At 32.7% G+C, this 27418-nt stretch overlaps 1 protein-coding gene across 2 annotated transcripts in view; it reads right to left on the minus strand.

The window, feature by feature from the left end:
- Ncam2 (neural cell adhesion molecule 2) overlaps positions 1–27418 on the minus strand; it is a 463114-nt gene that overhangs the window by 93952 nt on the left and 341744 nt on the right. For both annotated transcript variants that reach the window (XM_020153019.2, XM_074072870.1), the window contains exons 11-12: positions 22827–22923; positions 11007–11180 (exon numbers count right to left, since the gene is read on the minus strand). In XM_020153019.2, the coding sequence (XP_020008608.2) occupies positions 11007–11180; positions 22827–22923 (271 nt within the window). The remainder of the gene's footprint in view (positions 1–11006; positions 11181–22826; positions 22924–27418) is intronic.

The raw sequence follows: 27418 nt of genomic DNA on the forward strand, positions 1-27418 counted from the left end.
ACTTATGACAATTTACTTTTGTGACACACATGCTATTTAGGAAATATGTGATATTTCATGGAAATATCACAAGCATGGGAAGAATTACATATGTCAAATATGACATGGATTGCAATAATGACACATGACTATTAAGACAGGTCTCAATGTTCAGAGGTGAAAATTGTGACAATCATGGCAATTATGATTCATGTGGCATGCATGAAAATAAATCACAAAACAATACACAGGAAAATTGTGCCACTCATGAGAATTATGACACGTGTCATGATCAACATTGAAGACAGATGTGACAAATGATTATGACACTTTTGACGTGCATGACTCTTAAGACAGTTGAGGCATTCATGACACTCATGACAGAAATACAATTATTACACATGTGTAATTCATGTTATGTATGACAATGGTGACATATAAAAATTTTGACATGTATAACAAATTTGACACACAATAATATTAGCTCATGTGTCAATTTTGAATTTCATGGCCTGCAAGACATATGTGGCTTTCATGACAAATGGGATTGATATCACACATGGCAAATCTCGCACAGATAACTAATATCACAAGTTCAGAAGCATAACATTCATGACCTTCAAGAAACATGCAGAATTAGTGACACATATGATATTTATGGCACACATACAAATTTTGACACACACGGCAATGATGACACTCATCGCAATTTTGACATACACATCATTCATGACATGCATGATGGTCTCACAATGTGGCAATTATAACAAGCATGAAAAATTTGAGAACCATGTCATTCATAAGGAGTGACAAGTTTAACTTGCATTACCCTCATGACACAGGTGGCACATATGAAATTTATGATACTTACAAAACACATGGAAATCCAGTACATGTGACAATTATAATTTTGACATGCACTTCTCTCATAATGTGTAGCATTTGTGACAAGTATGAAACATATGAAAGAAATTGCAATGTTGACATATGTGACAATATTGATACTTTCATCACTCATGACACGCATGACTTGTGGACACCTGACAATATGACATGTTTGGCAAATACAACACACGTGACCTTCATGACACATGTGATAATTTTGAGAAGCATGACCCTCAAGTCACAGATGGCATTAACCACATGTATGGCATTTATGACATACATGATGATTATGACAAGTGTGTCTTCATGCCATGCATGAAACTTATGATACACATGAAATAATACCATGTGTGCCAATTGTAACATGCATAATAATTATGTCACTATGCCAGTTATTCACCATGTGATATTTATAACACTTATTATGATAACATATACAACATTTATGGCACACATGACAATTGGCATGTGTCACTTTCTATGACATGAATGAAAATCTTGAAGCATGTAACAATCATTAGATCCATGAAAATTTGACACACCTGAAAGTTAGGATTCATATGACAATTTTGACAACCATGGCAATTATGACACATGACAATAATTGATATACCATAATTATTACACTCATGACAGTTATGACACCAGTCACACAGCATGCTTAAATATGAAAATTATGACATTCATGAAGGTCATGATACACATGAGAATCATGGGCACATGTCATAACTGACATGTATGCCAATTTCAGAACATGCCACAAATATAACAGAAATGAAAACAGTGACACATTTGAAATTTATGACACATGTGATCATTATGGCATTTTTGACGATCATGATACACATGACATGTTTGACAATCATTGTAAAACTGAGATTTATGACAGATATTCTTTTGTTATGAGAAGCCTGATATACATATATTCATAAGGAGTGACAATTTAATCTTGCATTACCCTCATGACACAGGTGGCATACATGAAATTTACGATGTTTAAAAAACAAATGGCAAATCCAGCACACATGACAATTATGACACATATGACACCCCTGACACACATGATCATTATGGCTCACATCTGTTGTGACATGTATTCCTCATGTGATACTCAAGTTATTCATGGTAGTTATGACACACATGACCTTTATCACACACATGGAATTTTTGACACATGGACAGGCATGGAATTTATGATGTTATGGCCTGTATCACATTTAATATGTGTATTTCATTTATGGCATTCATGTATAACATCACTTTTATCACACTTAAGACACACATGATATTCATCACATGTATTTACACCGTTCATGGCACATACTGCATTTTTTACATTGACCAAAGCATGACATTTTGGCATGCATGGCATTTATGACTTGTACGTTCACCATCTGTGGCAAATATGACATTGTGTGTGACATTTATCACATGCATGCCATTTATGATATACATGCATTGTATTCATGATGTACATGCTATCTATGACATGTGTGATACATTACACACATGACACATGTGCCTTCCATGATAAATGAAATGTACTGCGTGTGTGACATGCATGTGTGTGCTTAAGTATGATGGCTTAATGGCATTTGTATATTACATGCACTCATAACATTCACAACATATATGAAAAGCCAGACACTTGTATTATGCATTATATTTGTGTCATTTAGACTTTTTTTAAGGGAGTTGATATATATTATTTATCAAAAGGTTTTTCTGGAGAAATTTTATTGGTCTGCATTGTCCCTGAGCCTTTTATAGAATTCGGTTTTGTGAAAGTATTAATAATAACAACACTAACAAAATGTATGTCAATGTGATAAGTGAAGACATGGAAATCTATCATTTATTTGTATTGTATTTCATTTATCATTAGTTAATTTGATTTTTATTAAAATGCACTTAGTCCACATACATGACTGTTTTTGTGATTTAGGGGGTCATGACTTGTCTCTGTTTTGAAATACAAATGTTTAATTCTTTTTGTGTTTGTTTAGAACAATATATATATATATTAAAAACATAGATAGATAGATAAACAGATATATAGATACATGTAGATGATTCATATTATGTACTATAGCTTGGAAGTATTTTTCCCCTTAAGTTCAACTTGTACTTTTTGCTACAGATGACTTTAACTGATATACAGTCAACTATACCTATGATATTCTTAAAGATACTTCCTTTGTTTTTCTCCTTAGAAAGTCCTTCCTCTCACTGAGATCAGAAAAATCTTGTTTGTTCTTTATTCTACTTGATTGATTGCTATATTTTTAAATATGAAGCAATTGAATCTACCCTGAATTAATTTTGATGCCTATTAGTAGGTAGAATCTGAGCCTTTCCTTGGATTGTGTGGTTAATGCAACTATTAAGTAACATTTGTTGAAATTAATTCTGGCTTCAATCTTTTAAGGGTATGTTTTCCCCACTGTGGTCTGATGTAGGATGAAGGACACAGACTTTCATTGGGAGCCTCCTAGGCCTCACTTCTTTATCTCATAACTTACTAGCTGAGGACCAAGACACTATAACTACCATTTCCAGTTACCACTGACTGTAAAATAGGCCCAATAATATCTTAGAGGATTTTAAAGAGTATTTAATGAGATAAGGCATTTATAATACCTCATTGTAAGTGTTAAACTTTTTTATCTCTTTTTTTTTCTTTACTTGTAAACATCATTCATGGGGACCCAGAGAATCTAAGGCATTTTTACACTTTTTTTTGAGCAAATTTTTCCTCCTTGTTTCAGTTAATAATTTCTATAAGCAAAAGTTACTTATGTCATAGTTTTCTTTGTGGTTTTATGAAAGTGATTCTCTGTTTCTATCTTTGCCTGTATGCATACATATATCTTTATTATATATATGTACAGAGAGTTCAACAACTATGTAACTATAATAGAATTATAGTGGTTACACATGGTCTAAAATATAATCTACTTTGTTGTCAAGGCTATGTAAGTCTGAACTGATAGGACAAAACAAAACAAAAATACCCATAAAATTAGTAGTGTAGATAGTCAACTATAAAATATTGTGTTGATCTGATCAATTGCATCATTTATGGAAACGCAGAAAAATTACATTTACTAAAAGGTTAACCACATCTGCTCATTCTAGCAGAGAAGTGATTTAAAATTTGACTCAAATAGAATAAAGTTAGGGATTTGCAAATGATATGAAGAATCTTTAATCCACAAGTATAGATTTCACATTTGCCAAAGGTATTCAAAACTTACTAACTTTCTGGGAAGTCCTGAGGGAAATATTAGAACCAAAAGAAAAATAAGGCAAGATGGAAGAACCTGTTTGAGAGTCAGAGAGTGGGAAGTTTCTGATAAACCCAATAATGCCCTCTCCCCACAAAAAAATCTGTATTTAAACACCTGCTGCCACAACAGAAAACACTGATGATCAGATTAGAAAAGCACTGGACATGTGAGACTTTTCCTCTCTTCTCCATCTCTCCTCCTTGATCCAATACACTTATTTTAGTGATGTAGTAAGAAGGGCCATGGTAACACAATCATGAACTATAGAACAGATTTGAACATGAAAAGGAAAAAACAAGAATAAGAATAAGAGCTTTGATTAGGATTTGCAATTTAAATTTTGACTTGGACCAGATTAAATTTTCCAATACCTAAAGTGGGATGATTTTTCCCTCTTGAAAAGGACCTGATAATTGCAGAGTTTTGCTCTGAAAGTGAGTTGTTAGCCATTGAGCCAGGAGTAGTGGCTCACATCTATAATCCCAGTTACTCAGTAGGTTGAGATAAGAAGGACTGCAGATCGAGGTCAGCCTGAGAAAAATGTTGGCAAGACCCCATGTCAACAAAATAACTGGTATTGATGACATGTGCTTGTCATCCAAGCTATATAGGAATCATGTACCTGGGATGACAGGTGTACATCCCCATGCCAAGCTACTGGTTTAATGGGCTCAAACCTGATCTCAGCATTCCAAATAGCTAGGATTGCGGGTGTGACCCACTGAACCTGGTTTCTTTTTCTTTCTTTCTTTCTTTCCTTCCTTCCTTCTTCTTTCCTTCCTTCCTTCCTTTCTTCCTCCCTTCCTTCCTTCTTTCTTTCTTTCTTCCTTCCTTCCCTTCCTTCCTTCTCCCTCTGTCTCTGTCTCTCTCTCTCTCTGAAGTACTGGGGTTTGAAACCAGGACCTTCACCTTAAGCTACTTCACCAGCCCTTTTTTGTGATAGGTTTTTTTGAGATAGGGCCTCACAAACTATTTTCCCCAGGCTGGCTTAGAACCATGATCCTCCTGATCTCTGCCTCCTAAGTAGCTGGGATTACAGGGATGAGACACTGGGTCTCTATTTCTTTTTTTCTCTTATGAAAATTCCATATAATTGCCATACTTCATCTTTCAAATTCATATTTGACCGGTCCAGGCAAAGCACTCCATAAATTTTCTATACAATTATTTCCTTCTGCCTCATTGTAGCAGGATCACATACACATCACATACACACACACACACACACACACACACACAGATACACACACACAAGAGAGAGAAAAGCTACAAGGAAGTAATGTGAATTGTGTTTGGTTAATTCTTAACTGAGTAGGGTGGAAATGTATAATATTCAGCAGTACAGGCTTTAGAATCAAACTTCCTATCTGGATTTGAATTTTACTTTCACTATAACTAATTCATATGACCTAAAGAAACTTTGCTAAACATTATAGTCTTCAACTTTATAGTCAAGATCTATTCATTTAATTTATTTTAATACTAACACAGCAACGAAAATACAATGAATATTTGAAAGTGTTATATGTACCTAGTGATGTTCCTCACCTGATCTTTGGTACAATGGTTGAGCAAGGAATAACATGATTATTTTAGATTATCACTATAGAATATGAGAGGAGTGAGTGTACTTTATGAGTAATTTCACTCTCAAAGAATATGGCTGAACTCTAGGAATAGAGTGCAGCCCCCAACAAGGAATATGAGTCTCAATTCTATAACAGGAAGAACTGAATGTAGCAAAGAAGGAAATGATTGTTGAAGTGATTCATTCCAACAGAAACTCCAGAAATTAGCATATTATGGCCAATAATTTAATTTTTATTATAAGTCCTCTTCAAAAGTTACATACATTATGCATGAACTTCTAACATGTAAATTGATAAAGACATGTAAGCTATAAAGTGAGGGTTAGAAATGAAAATGAAAAAATATATAATTTCCATCAAAATATAATATACACTCTGTAAATTTTTGTCTGTTAAATGAGAAATTTGCTCATCTATCAATGTGTACCAATATTTTGGGTCAATGACTTGGGAAGTATTATGAAAACATTTTGAGAGAAAAGTGGTACAAAGGGTTATCAAATGAGCATTGAATTAGTACAGCAACAGGAAAGGGCTCTGAAATAGCTGTAAGCTTTGTTTCAAGCAGTCCTGCCACTGGGCCAAATGATTACCTCTGTAAATCGGAATCGACTTCCACATATTAGAGGTGGGAAGATGTGGGATTTGTGGCAAACTCCAGTGGGAAAATTACAATGAAGTTTCCAATTTCTGGATCAGGTTAATGTCACAGGCAGGGCAGAACAGCATACCTTTTTCTTAAAGCCCTGGTATACTACTGAGCCTTTTCAAGGAAGGAATGACAGCCAGGTAATCGTGACTGGACCATATAGCCATGTCACCTGGCTTCTGAACAAAGAATGGATAATTTTCCCTCTAGAATGCCTCATCCAGTTGATTAAGAATTTCTGGAGCCTGCAGCATAGTTTAATTATACAATTTGGTCAATTCTGCTTCCTTCAACTTCTTTTAATTAATATCTATCCTTAATAAACAGCTTGAGTCTTAGTCTTCATTAAAATTTATTTTTGTAGGTACATATTTATTTAAGGAGAGTACATAATGGTTTCACCTTATTAAAGACACACTTACAAATTCTAAAAAATAATTCCTTTCCTTCTCTCCTCTATACCAAATTTCAAAATTCTATCCACTCTAATAAACTTTTGGCACTTGAAATACTGAGATTAACAAGGCAGTCCTAAATCCGATAGTGGAAATTATATGCTAGGAGGGATGATAGATAAGAGAATTATAATAACTATACAATGATATGACATGACATTCAAATTATACAGCATAATATAACATAAGAAATATGTTCTCACCTGTCACTCACAAATCATGGGGAAAAACAATTTTAGCATGACAGCATTTCAACAAATTAAAAGTAGTGGAAGCATATGGTAAGTGGTTCAGGGTAAAAGGCTAATTCTGGGCAGTGTTGAAGGACATAAGGCTTTCTGATGGGTAATATGTGCTTAACACTGAAATATCTTTTTAAAGGACATACTGATTTTATAAAACCATGGTCACTAAAAGAAAATATGTATGTAAGGTAGAAAGTTTAAGTCAAAAACTGTGTTACAAGCCCCAACAATCAAATCATTGCCTTCAACTTATATTAAACATAATTAGGAATACACATGATCTTTCATATTTTATAAACAAATAATTTGTTACTCTCAATATTTTATCATATCCTTAGAAAAATTGTACATCTTTTTGATAAAGACAGAGTAATGTCACCCACACATATTCTAGATCCTTAAGTGTGGTCCACATGGAGCTAGTTATTCAGTTTGTCTCTGTGACTATAGATTGTATTTGTGTTTTTCATTTGATCATATATTGTTTTTCCTCTTAAATGCAAATGCCTTTTATTTTTTCCTCTTGCCTTAATGCAGCATAAGAAAGATTTTCTTTATTTTTTAATTGTTGTGCTGGGGATACATTGTGACATTTATAAAAGTTCTTGCAATATATCATACTTGAATTCACCCCCTACATCTACTTATACTCATGTCTGTAATCCATATATGGAGGCTATATCAACAAACACTTAAAAATATGGTTTTCTTTAACACATGGGGTTTGTATAAAAAATGAAATCACACGATAATCTGAGATATAAAGTTTTGCAGATATAAATTCTGCAAACTATAAGTCAAATTATAAAGGTACAGTTCATCTTACATAAAATGCGTAGCATTAGACACAAAATAGGAAGCTGCATGGAACACTGAACAGCTGTACTCTTATTGTGCAATAATTTTCAGCTAGAACAATTCAAAAGGAGAAAAAAGAAACATCAAATTCTAAACAGTTGGGAAAATGCCAGCCACATCATGCATGTGAATAAGAAGAGGCTGCATGCATCTAAAAAAAAACCACAGCCCCCATGCACACAGTTCACCTGCTTATTTTATACGAGCAGAGGACTAGAGGGAGAATAAAAGTCCTTCGTTGGACTAGTGAACTGTCTACCTAGAAGATGTCTCAGTCATACCTCTTGCCTCTTAGTAAGAGAAGATAGTTCAAAACGATGAATAGAATTTATAGGATGTTTTGGCACAAGGGGCAGAACATCACATTTGAATTTTTATTTGCATTTGCATTTATTTTCGCAGATTATCTGTCTTCTGTGCTTTGTAAAAATGTTTGGGAAAAGAAAACTACAAAAAAAGATTAGCTGTGAAGCAATCTATATTCTTACTCTCTAGCTTAGTAAGGATGTGAAAGATGTCTCTGGACCAAGTAGAAATAGCATAAGGTTTTATAACAGCAACACATAAGTCAGAACCTGATGAAGAAAAGGATGAAGGGGTGTATAAGAAGGTCAAGTTAAGCACCATTCCATGTAATGAAACTTTGCCTTCTATAATTGTTGTGACTCCCACCTGCATCACCAAGTCAGGTAGTTAAAATTCCTGTCTTACAGAGAGCATGGAAGACAGAAACAATCTAAAGAACCATAGCATCAAAAAAAGTATTAACTCACCAAAGGAATCTGTGGTTCATGAGACCTCAAACCTCCCCATGACTAGCTGTCATAGGGGTCAAAGAAGATGTGAGTGATAAATTAGACATAAATTTTAAGCTGTGCATGATTCAGTTAGACTATATTTGAATATAACTACAAATCTATAGTGTCTCTTAAATGCCTTAATAACAAAAAGAGAGACTGAAAAAGAAAGGCTTACAATAGTAATTGGATTAAGAAATGTTTGTGCTACACTGATTTATGATTATGCAGTGATTGGATTACACAATCACACCCTGACTTAAGGTTCTTGTTAACATATGCAGAAATGAAGAGTCAATCATGAGACAGAAATAAAACGTATTGGTGCAGATATCTCCTCAAATGAAAGTTATAAAGCCCCATTCTCAGGGGCTTTGAAGGTTTTGTTCTCATTGGTGAAATTTAAAAGCCAAAATTCTGAGTCCATTAAATATCCTACTCATGACATTTTCCTTCCCCATAGTTTAGATTCACCAAGAAAGTTTCTGATGCAAATTTTTTACATCATATAGGAATGTGGAAGAAAATCACATAATATAGACTCTGAATGTTTGAATTTTGAGACAATGATTTATCATTGGAAATTAACAAATGGGCTTTCATATTATAAACAACTCATAAACATAGAAATCAGTTTCTGACATGGCATACAACATTGGATTCTTGAACCTGATCAACTTGACTGGTCTAAAGCCATTAAAAATTCTCCATAGTGTTGTCACCCTGTAACAAGTCTTGGGAAAGTCTATGAACCTTCTACCCAGTGAAGTGGGATAGATTGGGCTGGGTTGCACTGTTCTGGAATATTTAATTTCTAACATATACAGACTGAATTATACTTTTCTTCCTGATTGTGTTTAAGCACCTCCTTTTAGCATGCTACTTCTTATTGCAGGGTAAGAAGTACTTTATTTTCTTGTTTTGTCATTCGACAACCACCTCCTTTGTTTTGTCTGTGTTAAAAAATTTAAACACTAAAAAGCATGTTATTTCTTCTTTCAGGAAAATTTGACTCTACTCACCCACTTCTTAGCACAAGTTTTACTAATCTCTCCTGAGATGCAAAGCATGTACAAAAATGATTTCAACTATCAGACATACATACATCATCACTAAAAAAAAAAGACTAGAAAAAAAGAAAAAAAACAACAAAAATCATGAGAACTCACCTGTTTGAGAACATTATATGAAATATGTGATAAATCAATAATTTGTTGATTAACATTTCCAATATTTTTATCAAAAAAGTTGATCACTTTGTTAATTATTTTTATTTATAATAAAGTTACTTAGTGGAAATTGAAAAAACAGATATAAACATAAGTGATATTTAAACAATTTGATTTGCTTTCTCTCCATGTTTACTGGAATTGGTCACCCATCTCAGGAATCTTCAGGCCCCACACTGAACCCTACATCATAAATGTTTGGGGAAGGGCAGATTCCTCATGGGAAGAACAGAACAGATCAATAATTTCCTCACTATTTTATACATTCATTTGGAAGACCTAATGTAGGTGTGTCCTAAACAATGGGCTTAAACAATTGTAATTTTTTATTATATGTTACAGTTTTTCCTCCTCATGATGAGAAATAAAACCACCATTTTATAACACTGAGAAATTCTAAAAGAGTGAAAAAAGTTTATGTAGATTTTTTAACTTGCAAGAATTAGCTCCTTCTAGTTCTCAAAATGGAATGACTTGCAATAAAAACTTGAATTTTCAAAACATAATTTTGAAACATTTTAATAGATTGAAATGTTTTTAGAATTCATAAATGTATACATGTGTCACCTATATCACACAGTATTACTTTCATACCTCCTTCTGGAAATACGAATAAATTAGACGTAAACACACATTTCATAATATTCAGTCATCAAATCTAACATGTAAGCAATTGTCTTTCCACCAAAAAATTAAAAGTAAAAATTTATTCTAGAATAAAACTTCAGTGATTCTATTAAGGATGGAGGGAAGAGGATGTAGCTCAGTGGTGGTAGGCAGCTAGTCTGGCATGCACAAGGATGTGGGTTTAGTCCCAGCATATCAGAAAGTGAAATGAATAATCAAACAAAAAATATGGAAATTTATTCACTTTGTAATAAACTTCTTCTTAAGGAAAGAAGGGCATTAGATGTGTCTTCCCAACACCACTGCAATGAATGAAAAAATGTTGAAGGAAAATAATAAAATAATCACATGTATATTGAATATCATGTGAACTAGTCAATATATGCTGGAATCATTGACTCACTTTGAATTCCATGGGAGCGTACTATTTTCCAGGTTTCTGATGCCACTTCTTTGACATCCACTTGATAGTGATGAATGGGAACACCTCCATGGGAGTCTGGTTTGTTGAAAGATACCTTGGCTGTGGTCTGTGACAACTCTATAACCTTCACTCCATGGGGATTGGATGGCACGTCTACAAAGGAACAAATGCACATAAAACACAACCAGGTAACGAAAACAACCATTATTAAGACTTATGCTTTATGAGAATAAGGAATAAAGGACAATTGCTGTGTAAATCACTTAATGTGCTTGTATTACAAAGCTTGGACTAAGACATAAACAAGCTACTCAAATTGCAATAAAGAATGCTCTATTCAATTTCTATCACCACAGCAAGTAACACTAAAAATTCAGCAAATAAACTACAAAATATAAGTTTATTGAGGAAATATTTTAATTCTTCATTTTCTATAAGTATGAATATTTTACTGAGGTAAAGGAACGCCAGATGCTGCTGCTGCTCTGTGTGTGTGTGTGTGTGTGTGAGAGAGAGAGAGAGAGAGATAACGGGGGTTATTAAAATGTAAGAATGAATAAATCTGTTATTTGGTCATTTCCACAAATAATTTGCTGTAATATGTATTTTATTTTCCTTTATTAAAATTGTATAACTAGTGCTTTTGGAGAGCTGTTCAGAGAATGTTACTATTCTGACCTTAAATACTATAACTGACCTGTTCTAACATCATTTATACCTCATTTAAATCAAAATGGCATTCAGTTGAGATATTGAATTCTCAATTCTTTAAAAAAATAGCTACAAAATCTTTCTTGAGTCAGTTTTTGTATAAAAACTAACATATTTCAAGTTCAAAGTGATATCATAGATGGAAATGCATTTTAGTTTCTACTATATAAGACTTCTTTATAAAGAATTATTTCTAAGGAAAAACAACTAGGAAAAGAAAATGAGAAAGAAAAAATATTCTCAGCAAGGAGATTATTGATTCTGTATTACAGTTCTTCCAGGTTTAGAGAACATTAAACATTAAGGGAATTTATCTTGGTGTCTTTCTCTGTCTTCCATAGAGATATAAATGAAATAATGTTAAACTTTGGAAAAAGAAACAAATATTGCCTTTTAAGAGAATGTAAAGTGCACACACATATATGTAATTTTACATACATGTATAAACAGTACTTGTACCATACTCACCTAGATCATATAAAAATATATCTTATAAATGTTACTGGGAAAGATCCAAGGGAACAGGTTTATGGCCTTTGGATATAAATATTGTAAATAAATGCTGTAGTGTATAGTTCAACTATAATTATAAAACTACAAATTCTGTAGAGATGCTATGAAGTATATTGTGTCATAACTAGAAAATTCAAAGCAAATACATAGAATACTGATGTACTCAAAAGTTCTACCACTCTTAAAATCTTAAAATCTTAAAATGAAGTCTAAATTTTAAGTTATTTAAATACTGTGTTAAGTGGCTATATATGAACATTCAATACTCATGCTTTTTAATCTCTAGTTTAATATATAAGTCTTTTCAGTTGTAGGTTCAATACAAAAGTCATCTGTAGGTTTGATCCACAATGAAGGAAGAAAACAAATAAACATGGATTATCCTTTAGTAAGACTGACAATCCTTCAGTCCACAGTGGGCAACTATCTATGTCTACAGATTGAAGTTGGACATCATAGCAATTATCTTGCACATTTTGGAGACATGTGACTGGGGAAAAAGGGAGAAATACTATCCTTCTGAATTTTTCTGATATTAGCTTACATATAATTCTTTGTTCTTACTATAACCCGATGGGTAGGTACCATTCACCAAGATGTTGCCTTAATGTGTCTAAGTGTGGTGAACCTAGAGAGAAATAAAAGCATTTTTTTTCTATCACAAAGATAGCATCATCCACACATGGGCCATTGGATTTCCTTTTGTAATTGTATACCCTATTTTCCAATTGCTGAATATTATCCTGGTTTTTTCATTATATTATATCATGTTATATATTATTATATTATGCTAAATTATATCATTCTATATTATCTTGTCACATTACAGATTGTGTCATATCCTAACAACATCATTTCATATTGTATATGCCTCTTATTTCTGTGATCTGATTACAAGTAAAATCATGTTTATGATTTGAAGATCTGGTGTCTTTTATTATTACATTCTGCCTTCATATTTCCAACCGTGTACTATAAAACTTTGAGCAAAGTTACCAGAACACACTCAGGAAATATCTGATGGGTTAAATATTTCAGAAATTAGAATAAAATATAAACTATTTGAGTCACTGGATAGTTTAATCAGCTGGAGTTACTCCCCTTACAATGTGTACACACTTCAAAACATTGTGTGGTCCACAATAAAAAAACACAATTTTATCTGTCAATATAAAAAGTAAAGACAAAAATAATATATAAAGACAAAGAACATATCCAAATAAGTGCTGTCTTTAATACTATCTTCCTTCCCTCTCTCACATGTTTGATAATTCCCTTCATCTTTGAATTCTCTCTCTCTCTCTCTCCTTTCTTTATTTTTCTTTGGCAGTACTGGGGTTTGAATTCAAGATTTCATGCTTGTTAGGCAGGCACTTTAACACTTGAGCAACTCCACCACCCTTTTTTGTGTTGGATATTTTTGAGATAAGGTCTGGTGAACTATTTGTCTAGGTAGGCTTCCAACAGTAATCATTCTGACCTCTGCCTCCTAAGTAGGTAAAATTAATTATGTCCATCACAATTAGTCACCACATCATTTTAATAATCTGTGTATTAAAGTTTTTGTATCTCAACCTTCTCATTTCCACTGTTAACTCCCAAACTCCAGATCCATGTGTCTGTCTGCCATGCCATTAGTGGCTCTTGACTTCATTTACTATTAGATGTGCTACAAAACTTCAATCCATGTAACATGAGAATGTAAAATCAATTTTCTAAATAACCATCCTAATGACATTGCTTCCCAGAGAGGGAATTCAGGATCTTTATTCTATATTCCATATGGCATCAGTCTTAGATTTTTCAGTCTTTTCCTGAGGATCCTGAATTATCCAACATACTGAGGGAATGCAAACTAAAGGCCATATTCACAAACACTATATTAAAGTCCAGTGTTTCAAATTGGGATATAGATACTCGGTTCCATACACAGTGCCCCCCTCATTTGGGGCATGTGTTGTTTTTAGTCTACTTCATAGCAACTTTCATCCCAACAGTTAATGAATACCACCCATTCCAGAATGAATGAATGCATAATCAGAAGGAACAACAATTTTGCAAACACCTAACAGTTAAATTATCCTTTGTTTTCACTTCTATTGGTGATTATATAGTATTGGACTATGAAATTGGTTATATGATCAGAATTATTAATCCAAACCTGGCCTTACCACTTTTATTAACTGCAACTCTAAACAAGTCCCTTAATCTTTTGAAATACCAGTATTTTTTCTCTAAAAAGTGGGTTAGAAGAATAGCTGAGTCTAGGATTATCAGAGGTATCAAGTAATGTATATCACTTAATAAAAAACCTGGAATTCACCAAAAATTTGGTATCAAATTTGGTATATATTTTATAAAGGCTAGAAAGGATTAGAACAAATTGTGAGCTTAAGCTAACATTATAGTCAATAAGTAACACACTTGAAAGCCTGCATAATACTTTTAATTTTACAATTCCTCTGTTTTCCCGAATTGCCAAATCCAAATCATTATTCTTTTAACTTTTCATAGCAATTGATTCATGCTTATCTTTTCTCCTCAGCAGTAGAATACTTGATTTTAACCTCATTTGTTCATGTACTTTTAAGTTCAATGACTAAATTTAAGGTAGTTCTGGTATCTGTACATGTTTATCACATTTGTATCACTAATATTTTTCATGAAAATGTTTATTTATTCCAAAGGGAGAAATGGAAATTATTTCCTAAAAATATACCCAATTCTTCTTAATTCTTATGGGTCCTAAGTACTCATATCTGCTTACTAATTGAACATTTTAACTGTGTCTCATAAAATAAGAAGTATAACACACCAAACTCTTCATAGATTCAAGAAGTGCACCTAAAATAACTATGAAACAGGAACAAATGAGTGTGTTCATAGGCGTGTGTCTGTCTGTCGGTCTGTCTGTCCCATACTGCTTTGGATCAGTGGACATTATCTTAGAATGTTTGAGTTTAACTTTATGTAAATGGACTAGTTGAAGAAACAGTGTAGCATTTGTCCCACCTCTTATGCTAAGTTATAAATCAATCTCTATAGTGTTAGTAAGATAGTTGTTCCAAGATAAATGGATTATTTGTGAATAAAATCTCCAGATTCCTCTTTCTATGTGCCAGGCAGAATGTAAACACATTTTTAAGAAACCTCATAATTTGGTCTCTGACTACTTCTCTATTTTTATCACTTGACCCTGGAGCCCTAACACAACATAGCCCTTCAGTCAGCTACTGAATGACTCATCGTTAGTAACTCATCTCCTTTCATTGCATGGTGCCTTTGTTACAGATGTCACATTTTTTTTACTATTCATTTATTCACATGTGTATACATTGTTTGGGCCATTCCCCCCCTACACCCTGTCCCTTCCTTCTGCCCCGCACTCTCCTTGCTTCTAGGCAGAAACTGTTCTGCCCTTATCTCCAATTTTTTGAAGAGAAAATATGAGGAATAATAAGAAAGGCAAAGCGTTTTTGCTAGTTGAGATAAGGATAGCTATACAGAGAGATTTCTAGCATTGCTTTGATTCTGTAAGTCCTTTTTTTCTGCTTCACTGGATCTGTTTCTACTTGCTTACTTAGGTCCAATTCAACTGTTAACACTTGTTTGAATTTTTCTTCAGGAACTCTGAGCAGAATTCAATTTTGTGTTTCTGAGTTTTTGATTTGCACTTCTATGGTTGCCTTTATCTTTTGAAGTCTAACATATGGTAAGGACCAGGTGCCTTATGTTTCGCAACTTCAGATCCATAAGATCTAGAAAAATGTATGGCATCTACAAGAAACCCATTATATACAGTAGGTCCTGTTGTTTCCAGTTCCAAGAAGAACAGCACAGAGGAAAAGTCATGAATCTCAGGATGCAAAAAAGTTCTTCCCCATGATGCTGCGTAACTTCTGCTAAAGACAGGCCACCATTCAAAAAATTTAAAAATTTTCACTTTATCACTTAAAGTAAGTGGCAATTTATTGTAGGGCCAAATTCCCATAAATTTTACCTTTCTGTTTTGGCACTATGTGCTTCTTGACAGACATATTCACAAAATTAAGGGCAGAGAAACATTCAGATCTCACATGATTTTAACACAACTGACATGAACACAGACTGACTGAGAGCTTCTCTTATCAACTGAACTGCAGAAGGCATGCCCAGGAGTTTAAAATTTTTCTTTTGCTTTTTTAAATTTATATTTGGCCATAATGAATCCATAAATAAATAAATAACCTTAAAATACTTGTGAATAGGCAAGCTTAGTGTATTTGTTGGCTGAGTGAGTTTACAAGTTGACTGGGAATTGATGGACCATAGATTCCCTAAAAAAAGTCATGGAATCATAATTTGCATTGTTCATAGTAGTATAAGAAGTAGAAATCAGGGGATGTAATTAGTATTCTCTAACTATCATTAAACTTGCTTCATAATTATTGAAAAAAGAGTGCGTTGCAATGCCAACATTTTCATGCCAGAACATTTAGGGAAACTTGGCTGTATATTCAGTTGAAGAAAGTGTGTTTTGAAATGAACTAACTTTAACCTGCTTCTGGAAAAAAAATTTCACCTCAATACAAAGAACACTAGATTGACTCTAGTTAATGCCTTATCTATAGAATTTGTTCAATTGATACAGCTTAACATATAAGCAGGTCTCTGTTCTCAAAAGTGACTTATATAGGCTTACTCATGACTGGGGTCAAAATACAGATGACTGCTTCCTCATACTTGTGAATTAAATCAATCTTGGAAAGAAAAATCAAGTATTGGATTTGATGGGGTCTCAGTAGGTTAAAAAGATGAGTCACAACTGACAAGTTGAGATTTAATAAGGGTGAAAAAGGAGTCATGAACTGAGTTAAAAAAATCAATTGTGAAACATATTATGGAAAGTCTCACTTAATAGCAAACATGTAGAACAAGGTAGTAGACAGAAAAGAGCAAGAAATTAAATAAAAATTTTAATTCAATAGAAATATGGTGCCCAAAATAAGCATAGTAATTTTTCCATTTCACGAATGCATTAAATCTATGGTGTCTTGATTTATATATTTTAATTAACGACATTGACAAGCTGTCATCTACCCGAGAAACGTGAATGATAACTTGGCTATAGAAACAGCTAACAATTACTTTCTGAGTACTTGTCAAGTGTTTGTTGTGCTGTATGCATTACTCACATAGTGCTTACAACAGCCTTACATATATATTTACTAAAGACTTCACTATGAAATTGTGAATTATAAAAGGGTTCTCCTAGGTGATAATCTTATTTTCTAGTTAGGAACCATATTTTATTTGGGTTTTTCTTTAAATATCTTGGAGCAAATCAAAGTTATAGGAGATAAGGTTCTATAGCATTTAAATTTATACTGCCTTTCCTTACAATTTTTTACTTCTAGAAGATCATGATCTGAAAACGCATTCTGTATGCTTACATGTATATCTGGTTAAAAATAACTATTATTCTAGTTTTAAATTTCATTATCAAATTTTGTTTTCATTTAAAAAAGTTTTCTTATTTCATTAGCTAAATTTCATTTCCAACACTTGAAATTTTCTCACTAATTCTAAAAACAACATTCATGTTTTTGCTTCATTAATGAAATAACTAAAATTCCCTTGAAATTACAGAAAAATACTTTTTGTTCAATTTTCTAACGACAGAACAAAAATGAAAGACAATTAGATCAATTCTTGTTCTGGAATATAAAGCCAAAGTTTTATGGAATGATTTTGTTCAGAGCTTTTCAGGTAATCCAAGCACAGGCAAATGTATTTTACTTAAAAAATATATCATTTGGAAAACATTCATTGGTTCTTGGAACTAGTGTAAAAAATAGGACTAATAATTAGAAGAATTTGTTCTAGTGATCCACACCTGAGTAAGGTAAATATAATTTAAAATAATTTATTATATATTTTATGCACGGCCACAAGAGAGATGTTAAAAAGCTTCTAAAAGAAGGAAATGATAAATGCTTAAGGAAATATAAAGTCAATTTATCTTGATGTGATCATGATACATTGCATACATGTATCAAATTATCACAAAATTCCCTATAAATATGCACTTACCATAAGTTAAAATAAATAAATGATAAATAATTTTTTAAAGAGTCAAAGTATTGGAATCTCATGTAAGAAATAGTAAAGCAAAAAGAGCTGCTGTTCTCAGGCTAATTCTACTTAAGAGAGGCCATTGATCTAGCCAATATCTATTTCATCACACCCACTTTTAAAAACATAGTGATAAACATAATAATAAGAAAATGTGCTTATGTATATGTTACATAATTTATGAACCTTTCTTTCTACTGTTGAACAGGGTATAAATAATCTTTTATGTATTTCATTGAGTTACTACAAGAATTATGATGACTACTCATGATTCAGTTTAGCTAATAATTCCTGTTTAATGTAAACTACCAAGCTGTTCTTTCCCAACAGACAACATGGCAAATGGAGGAATGAAGGAATGAAGCATCTGGCTCATGAGTACAAGTGGTTTGCACCTGTATGCTCAATCTCCATAATACATCATAATTACACTACTACTGACTAAGATTACATTTCTACTTTATGAACAATGTTATAAGGGTATTGATTAAGAGATTTCAAACCTTTCTATTGCTGTATTTTAGAATAAAATATGTATATTACTTATGAAATGTGCTAATTGTCTATGAATGAATTATTATGCACTATGAAAAATACTATTTTTAATATTTTCATATCATCTAATGGATCATATATTGACCTGTTCATGAACAAATATGTAGATGATTTTATCAAGAACACTGCATATTTTCATAATTATTTTGCTTGTATAAAGCTTCTTTGTTTCATGCATTGTTCTTTATTTGTCTTAGTTTTCTTCAATTTTTTTTTGAAAGAATTTCAATTCTTAAAAAATTTGCAGGAAAAAACATAGTAATATTGTTTAGCTGAACCACTTAAGTGGGTATGATCAAAATAAAGGTTTACTCAACATGTCAATAATGTGCTTTTTAGTAAAATGAAGCAATTCAGATCCATGCATGTTACTTTTTTTTTATCAAGTCTATCATGGTCTTTTAGTCTGGGAAACTGCCTGAACCTTTTCTTGGTTTCCTTGACTTTGAAACTGTGAAGGGTAGATATTTTACAGATGACCTCTTGATTTGAATTTTGATTAAATTCTAATTGTACATTTTGGGGAGAATTATCACAGAAGTTATTCTACTCTCTTTTTGCTGCCTCTTTGTACCTCAGTATGATTTCCTCAATATTGCTGATGTTATCTTTGATCACTTAGTTAATGTGGGGTAAGTTAAGTTTATCAACCATAAAGTTACTATATTTCTTTTTATAGTAAACTAGAAATTTAAAAAAGTATTTTGGAACTCATTCTTCTGTTTGTTTATTTTCTGAGATAGGTTATCCTTCTGCTGTCTAGGCTGGCCTCAAACTCACAATCCCCTTGCCTCCACTTCCCAGGGGCTGGGATTACAGGTTTGAACACCATCCTTGACTTCAAGATTTCTATTGATCATTTTTGCAATTAACTTTTGCAGTCTTTAGAAGCTGTTGGTGTGTCTTGGGTGAATTCATTTACACTACATTGCTTGGGGATGTTGATTTATGCAACATTCGACATGGGACCTTAAATATTTTTGTTGTTTGAATTGGTTTGATTTAGTTTTACTTTCTGATACCACAATTTTCCCATGCTTACTCTGTCCTTTTTTTTCCCATGCTATTTCTGAAATTAGCATTAAGTTTCTACAAAGAAACTTAGTTATTTTTATAGAGGAATGATATATGGAACCAGAATCTTTTTTGTGGGGGTGTTGAAGTTCCTAAGTCCTCTCAATGGGTAGCACTAGGTCAGAAATTGTATTCTAAGTGGCATTCTTAGAACAAAGAAGCTCTTTGTCAAAATGACTGAACACTGACACACACAGACATCTACTTTTCTCCTTTATGCATTCATGTACATACACTGAAACCAGAGTTCATATCTCTGCCTCCAATGCCGAATCAGTATAAGATCATTTGAGTTTTCTTTCTATCTGGTGTTTGTAACGTTCCTCTGTAAAAGGGAAATGTGTCACTTATTGCATTGTATAAATCTACTAATTTTATCAAACCTTTGAAGAATCTGTTCATCCATCACCCCATATCCTTATATAACCCTTTTGTGAGTATCTCCCAAATCTGACAAGGTTCCAAAACGCCTCTCTGGCTGCTATTTCTGTCTTGTCCCATGGACACCTGTTTTAACTTGCCTGGATTCTAATATCACTATTAAAATTTCATTATGTTTTTAATGTTTATATTTAATGTCTATATTCTTGTTTCAAAAATTAGTACTAAATAAAGGAGTCTAGTCAAAGAAATCATATTTACAAGTATTGTTTAAAGGTATATTTCCTCTTTGAGGCCTTCTGAATTTTTATATATGCATCACAATTTCAATTGAATCTATCTTTTGTTGAAACAAAGTTTCAGCTAGAATTGTATACTTGGAATCACCAAAGAATCACAATATTGAGAAAATATTTCTGAAAACATTCCAACTTTTTGCTTGAATGAAACATTTAAATTTACTGTGATTGGGTAGAGATAAATTCACTACTTTATATATTCATTGGAAGTTGAGGCATCAATTATATTTTCAAATGAAAAAACTTACAGCAGTATTATGAAATATGAAAGTGGTAAATATTATTTTGTATGAATTTAATGATATTGTTTGAATATCATCAACAAAATGTTTTATTTTTCATAGTCTTCCTGATATTAAAAGTTTTACATCATATGAAACAAATTCTTGTCATTTATGTAGATGTCCCTACAGAAAACTAAATCATACATAAAATAGCACAATATAATAATGTATTGATATGAATAAAATTATATGTACATATATTGATTACATATCTAGTTATTTGTAAAATGTTATTACTACATAAAAAGAAATTTGCCGAATTTCTTAATGTTTGCAATTAATTTAAGTAATGAATGTTACTGATCTGTACAAATGATACTGCAATTTATCAATTAATCTGATGTCAACAATTTTCATTTACCTAGAATTTAATTGAATATATAATGGTTTATTCATATTCCTAAATACAGACAGTGCATTTCCCATGATTTTCATTAAAATTGAATTTTTAATGACTTCATGGTAGGTAACAAATATTAGTTAATCTCTTTCTTTCTTCATCTCTGGTGTCCTCCTTCCTTTCCTACTGCAATTCCCCACTCTCAGTATTTTACTCCCTCCTTCCTTCCCTCAAACCTTCCAGAGTCTTCCCTCTGCTTTCTCCCACAATGTAGAAAAATGTCCCTCCTTCTATCCTAGTGTTAGAATTGAAGAATAACAGGCTAAGTTTTGTAATAATTCAGTATTATGAGTTTTATGATCATTTTAAAGTTAAAAATTTCTTTAGAGCATTTCTGAACTACTGACCTTGCTTATGAGACTATACTTAGATAGTAATAGAAAGAACATGCTTTTATATTAATTAATATAAAATCAGACTGACATGAGAACTCACAAAATAAGGTAACATTTCTTTAAAAGATATTATTCTATTAAAAATGAAATTACTATAATTTCCTCAGGCTTATCTAGCTTTAAAAACCATTTTCGATGCAAGCTATATGTAAAAAGATATTTTCAGTCTTATTGAAGAGATGGAAAATTCTATAAATACTTCCCTAACTAAGACATAGCTTGATTTCTAGTCAAAAATATTTTAGCCTACATATGATTATTTCTGTACCATTAAGCTTTAGGGACAGAACAAGATAATTTTTGCACACATGAAATGAAATATTACTTTATAACCTTAAATTTTTTCTATTTTACATTAAAAGTAACAGAGCTATTTGTTCTGTTAAAGTGTAAAAGTTCAAAATAGTTTTACTTTTTAATTTTTGAACTAGAGTCTTACTTTATTTCAAATATCTGATTTCTTAAAAGGTGTTGTTTATATTCACAAATATCTCACTTATAAAATGTGGAGAAATTAAAACCAACATTTAAAAATCAGCTTTAACTGTTACAAACATTCTATGTTCTTACGATGTGCCAAGTTTCAGTGCTACAGATTTTTAAGCCCTCAAGCATTCTGTCAAATAATATCCTCTGTGTTGACTTAGGAAAATGTAAAATAATTTTCTGTTAGTATGTAAAATTATGTAACACATTTTTAGGCCTCATACTTGGTAGACAGATATTCTATCACTTTAGTCACTTTGTCAGCCCATTTTACTTTACTTATTTTTCAGACAGGGTATTGTGTTTTCACCTGGGCCATTCTCAGACCACAATCCTAACTAACTACAGATTCACATAGGCAGGATTACAGACATGAACAACCATGTCTGGCTTACTGGTTGAGATGGAGTCTCTAACTTTCCATGACTGGCTTCAAACAAACTGGGAGGTCCACAATATGTGCCTCTGGAGTAGCTGAGATTACAGTTACAATTCATTTATTTGCTCAACTATGTAACTCTATCAATTTAAAATTCCATTTGTTAAAAAAATTATGAGATTTCAAAAATATATTATTCTATACTTACCAGCTAAAGCAAGAATATATTCTTGAAATCTTGTTCCTATACGGTTAGTGGCTGTGCAGTTATATCGTCCAAAGTCACTGTCAGATGTAGGTGCAATCTAAAATATTGCAATAATAGAAGTTATAATGTTAAAACACCAAGTAACTTTTATTGAACTCCAGTCTGCCTACCACTTGCACATATGTTTAATTATTCACCATAAGACTCCTTGCCCATAACTTTTTACCAACTAAGCATCAATAAATGATGTAAACACCTTTACAAACTAATCCACGAAACTGTACTATCCACTGGAGTAGGGGAAGCATAAATTATCTATTAATTCCTTAACAGGATCAGTGTCACAATGATGCAGGCAATTAAGAGCAAAATTGTCAAAACACAAAATATAGCACACCATTTAAAATATACAGTTTACAGTGAAAGTAGGCATGGACTTGAGCCCTGGAAGCTTGTTTCAAAGCAATGTTAACTATAGGCTTCAGACCTATCTGATCCAAAGCTCAATAAAGGCTCAGACTATGTGAAATGTATTTCTCTTTCTTGAGTTTACAGATATAAAATATTAATAACAATGAGGAACCATTCTATAAACTCTCTCCAAGAAGTTGTTTTGCAAGAAGACACTGCTTCTGTGCAAATCTTCACAGGCAGAAATATTTTCCTCCTGTCTCGTAATAGTATTGTGCCTCCATTCCATTCAATTCCAACCATTCTCTTCTAGTTTAGGTGGAAAATAACTGACTTCAATCTTTGCACATTTGAGATCCGTAATTAAGTTAACCTTTGGGGATTCTGTTGGGAACGATGGAGACCCACCCTATAATTGCAGTGTGCAGAAATTCTGAAGTATCACTTCCAAAGAAGATTTGATGACGGTGATAGATATAATTTTCAATTCCAGTAACTATTAGTAAGAGAGAATATGCTTACAACAAGAGTTGCTGTTAATTTCAACTCTATTCCAAAAGACAGAAAGATGATTTTGTGATAATGGGAGGCTATTAACTAAGAGTGCAATTTTGAAGTCCACTGAAGATGGTAATTCTGACCCATGTAATAAAAGCTGTGTGATTCATTTTCCCGTCAGCTGTCTCTCTAGTAACAGTTTACAGATGAGCCTTAGAAATTTTAATAGCACTTACATAAGTTCTCCCAAGTGCTTCAAATATTCAGTTTTCTTACTTTTGATTTAACTCTAAAGTAGTTTTACTAATGAGGTAGATGTAACAAAATATTTTCTTTTTCTATGAGCACATGAGAAAAATTTTTATCAAGACCATGAGAAAGAGTGTGTCTGTTGAATCAATACAATGCACAGGAAAGATAGCCACAGCAAATAATTCTGAATATTGCAAAGCTCCTTAAGATTAATAATTTAAGTAGCCATTTTCATTGGAAACATTTTTAAAGACTCAATTCACAACCCTTCACCCCAGGAGTTCAGCTTCCAACAGGAAAATTCTTTACAATTCTATGTCAAACAGGTAATTCCTTCATTGTATATTATTGTTAACAATTACAGAAAATATCCTCCATAGCACAGATCAAAATAAAGGAACAAAACCAGAACTCCAGACATAGCCTGGCAAAATCTTATTCCCTGAAGTTTATTTGATGTATTCTGAGGAAAGCAATAAGAAACTCAAGTCCAATGACTGCAATAAAGGTATCACATGCAAACTCAGGAAAAGAAATATTAGAAAGTTTTATCAAAATATATGACAATACACCCAGAGATATAATAAAATATCAAGTACAATATTTAAATATTTACAATGTGCAAAGCATTATTGATATTTATCTAAGGAATATTAAGAACATCTAATCGTAAAACTTTTAAAAAAATTTTTTATTATTCATTTACTCACATGTGCATACATTGGTCATTTCTTCCCCCTGGCCCCCTCCCCCACCTTTCTCCCCCTCCCCCACTTCACTCCCAGGCAGAACCTGTTCTGCCCTTATCTCTAATTTTGTTCAAGAGAAGACATAAGCATAATAAGAAAGACAAAGCATTTTTGCTAGTTGAGTTAAGGATTGCTATACAAAGCCTAGCATGGCTTTCATGTACAAATGTGTTAAAACCCTAGTTGATTCATCTCTAACTGATCTTTACACTGGTTTCTAGTCCCCTTCTCATGTTGATCTCTGTTGCTTTAAAGTTTCTGTATTAGTTTCTCAATCCCACTCCTGGTGATATACCCAAAGGAACACAACACAGGTTACTCCAGAGGCACCTGCACATCCATTTTATTGCAGCACTACTCACAATAACCAAGTTATGGAAATAACCAAGATGCCCCACTACTGATGAATGGATCAAAAAAATGTAATATTTATTCACAATGGAATTTTACTCAGTCATGAAGAAGAATTAAATCTTATTATTTGCAGGTAAGTGGATGGAACTGGAGTATATCGTTCTGAGCAAGTTTAGTCAGTCTCAGAAGACCAAAAATCATATGTTCTCCCTCATATGTGGACTTTAGATCTAGGGCAAATGCAGCAATATGGTTGGACTTGGGTCACATGACAAGGGGATAGCACATACGGGAGGTATAAGAATAGTTAGAAAACCCAAAACATGTCCCCACTCATAAAACGTTTTTTGTATTTGAATATCTAGTTCAAATGAATTCATGTTCATTTGTGACGTTAGGCTTTGACACAATATCAAAAAATCCAGTTTTGAATATGAAGCTGAGAGTTCACTATAAATAAAGAAACTTGGCTTCTTTTTCCTAGGCCTGCACACACCCACAAAAAAAGATTTCTTCTTTCTCTAGTCCATGGCAAAAAAGTCATGTACTTAATGGTCAGTATCCCTTGTCTAGGATGAGATGATCAATAATTCAGGGGACCTAAATCAGAATACTCCAGCCAACTGACTGAGATTTTGTCATTAACTTTTCCCATATATGAAAAGATATACTATTACCTCAAGATGTGCTCAGAATAAAAAAATATCTTTATGACCACTACACATGCATTTATTGTCATTAACTCAAAAATTATGGTTAGTTAAAGAAAACTAAAAGTTAAAAATCAATTTCCAGGCACAATGTAATCCCAACTACAGTGGAGGCAGATACAGGAAGGTCATTGTTCTATCCCAGACCAGGCAAAGTTTGTGTGACCCTATCTCAAGAAAACAAGGCCAACTGAAGTAAAATGAGACCCAGTCTAGATAAATGTGTGCAGGCATGGTGGGTCATATCTGTAACTCCAGCTGCATGGAGGCGGTAAGAACAAGAATCATGCTCGGGAGCTGGCCCTGTGCAAAAATGCGAGATCCCACAGAAGATAACCAAATGCATAAAAGGACTGGGATGTGACTCAAGAGGTACAATACCTGTCTCTGAAAATGAGGCCTTGACTTCAAACCTCAATATTGCCAAATTAAAAAAAAATGTTTTTGACCAATTTGTTAATGTTTAACGTTATTTTTCTAATTTTGATTAAATTTTCTTAAAAGCCCACACTCATGTGACCAGTATAATTAGCATTAAACAGAAATAATGAAATGTATTATCCCAAACAACTATTTATGCTAATAATTAAAAATCAGTAATACTGATTGTTCCGTTTGGTTTTGGGTTGTTAATGTTTTCTGATACTTTCTTTTCAGGTGGTGTTAGATACACATCTGTATATTTTATTCAAGATTTATATTTAACTTATTAAAATTAGTATACATATAAAAGTTTTAAAAGTTACTGCTTTAATCAACAGAAAGCCTTGCTAATTATAAGGTAAACAACTATTATTTTTCACTTTTGGGTGAGAAAAATGTCATTTATTTAACTAACATAAGATTTTTATATTATTAAAATACTTAAATGTCATCTTTAAAGATATTATTTGACATTAACAATGTAGAATTATGAGGTGCAGAGAAACTAAAATTGTCCAAAATAAGCAAAATAAAAGAAACTGCACAGCACTCTGATTAAGTGTGAACTACAGGTGTGATGGAGCTCAAGGACACACAGAGGTAGCAGGACAAATTTGTGGTTGGTATGTAACCATTACAACCTGCAGTTGCTCAGCAGATGGTATATTCAGAAAGTACCATTTGCCTTTATTTCCCTCCATGTAACAAGCCTGAAATCACTCTTCTGGGGATGTTGTACTTCTCATACTAAGGCAAAAAATAGCCTTGATCACCAGACACTGGTAACTAGAGCTCAGTGACCTTAAAACATATTCCAGTGATCTTTACCATCCACTAGTTTCTACCCCTCATGTGCCTGTGAGTAACTGGAAAGCCTCCAGAATTTACTATACTAATCCATATATCCTTCACAAACACATTGTTCTTTCTCTAAAATGTATGAAAACATTATGCTTTGGTCATTTCTTAGAACCTCTCTCTGTTTTGAAAATCTCCATACACATGTAAAAATGATACAGCTTTTATTATTGTCTCTTATTAATTTGCTCTTGTACTAATTGGGTTCCTAGATACAACCAAAAAGTCCATGTAACAGCTAAAGGAGAAGTAGATAGGGACTCTCTCCTCTACAGACACTGATGTGTTACCACAATTTCCAGTATTGACAAGGTAATTCCCAGTACAACTGTATTAA

This window comes from Castor canadensis, chromosome 5 (genome assembly GCF_047511655.1).
Source record: "Castor canadensis chromosome 5, mCasCan1.hap1v2, whole genome shotgun sequence".
NCBI lineage: Eukaryota > Metazoa > Chordata > Mammalia > Rodentia > Castoridae > Castor > Castor canadensis.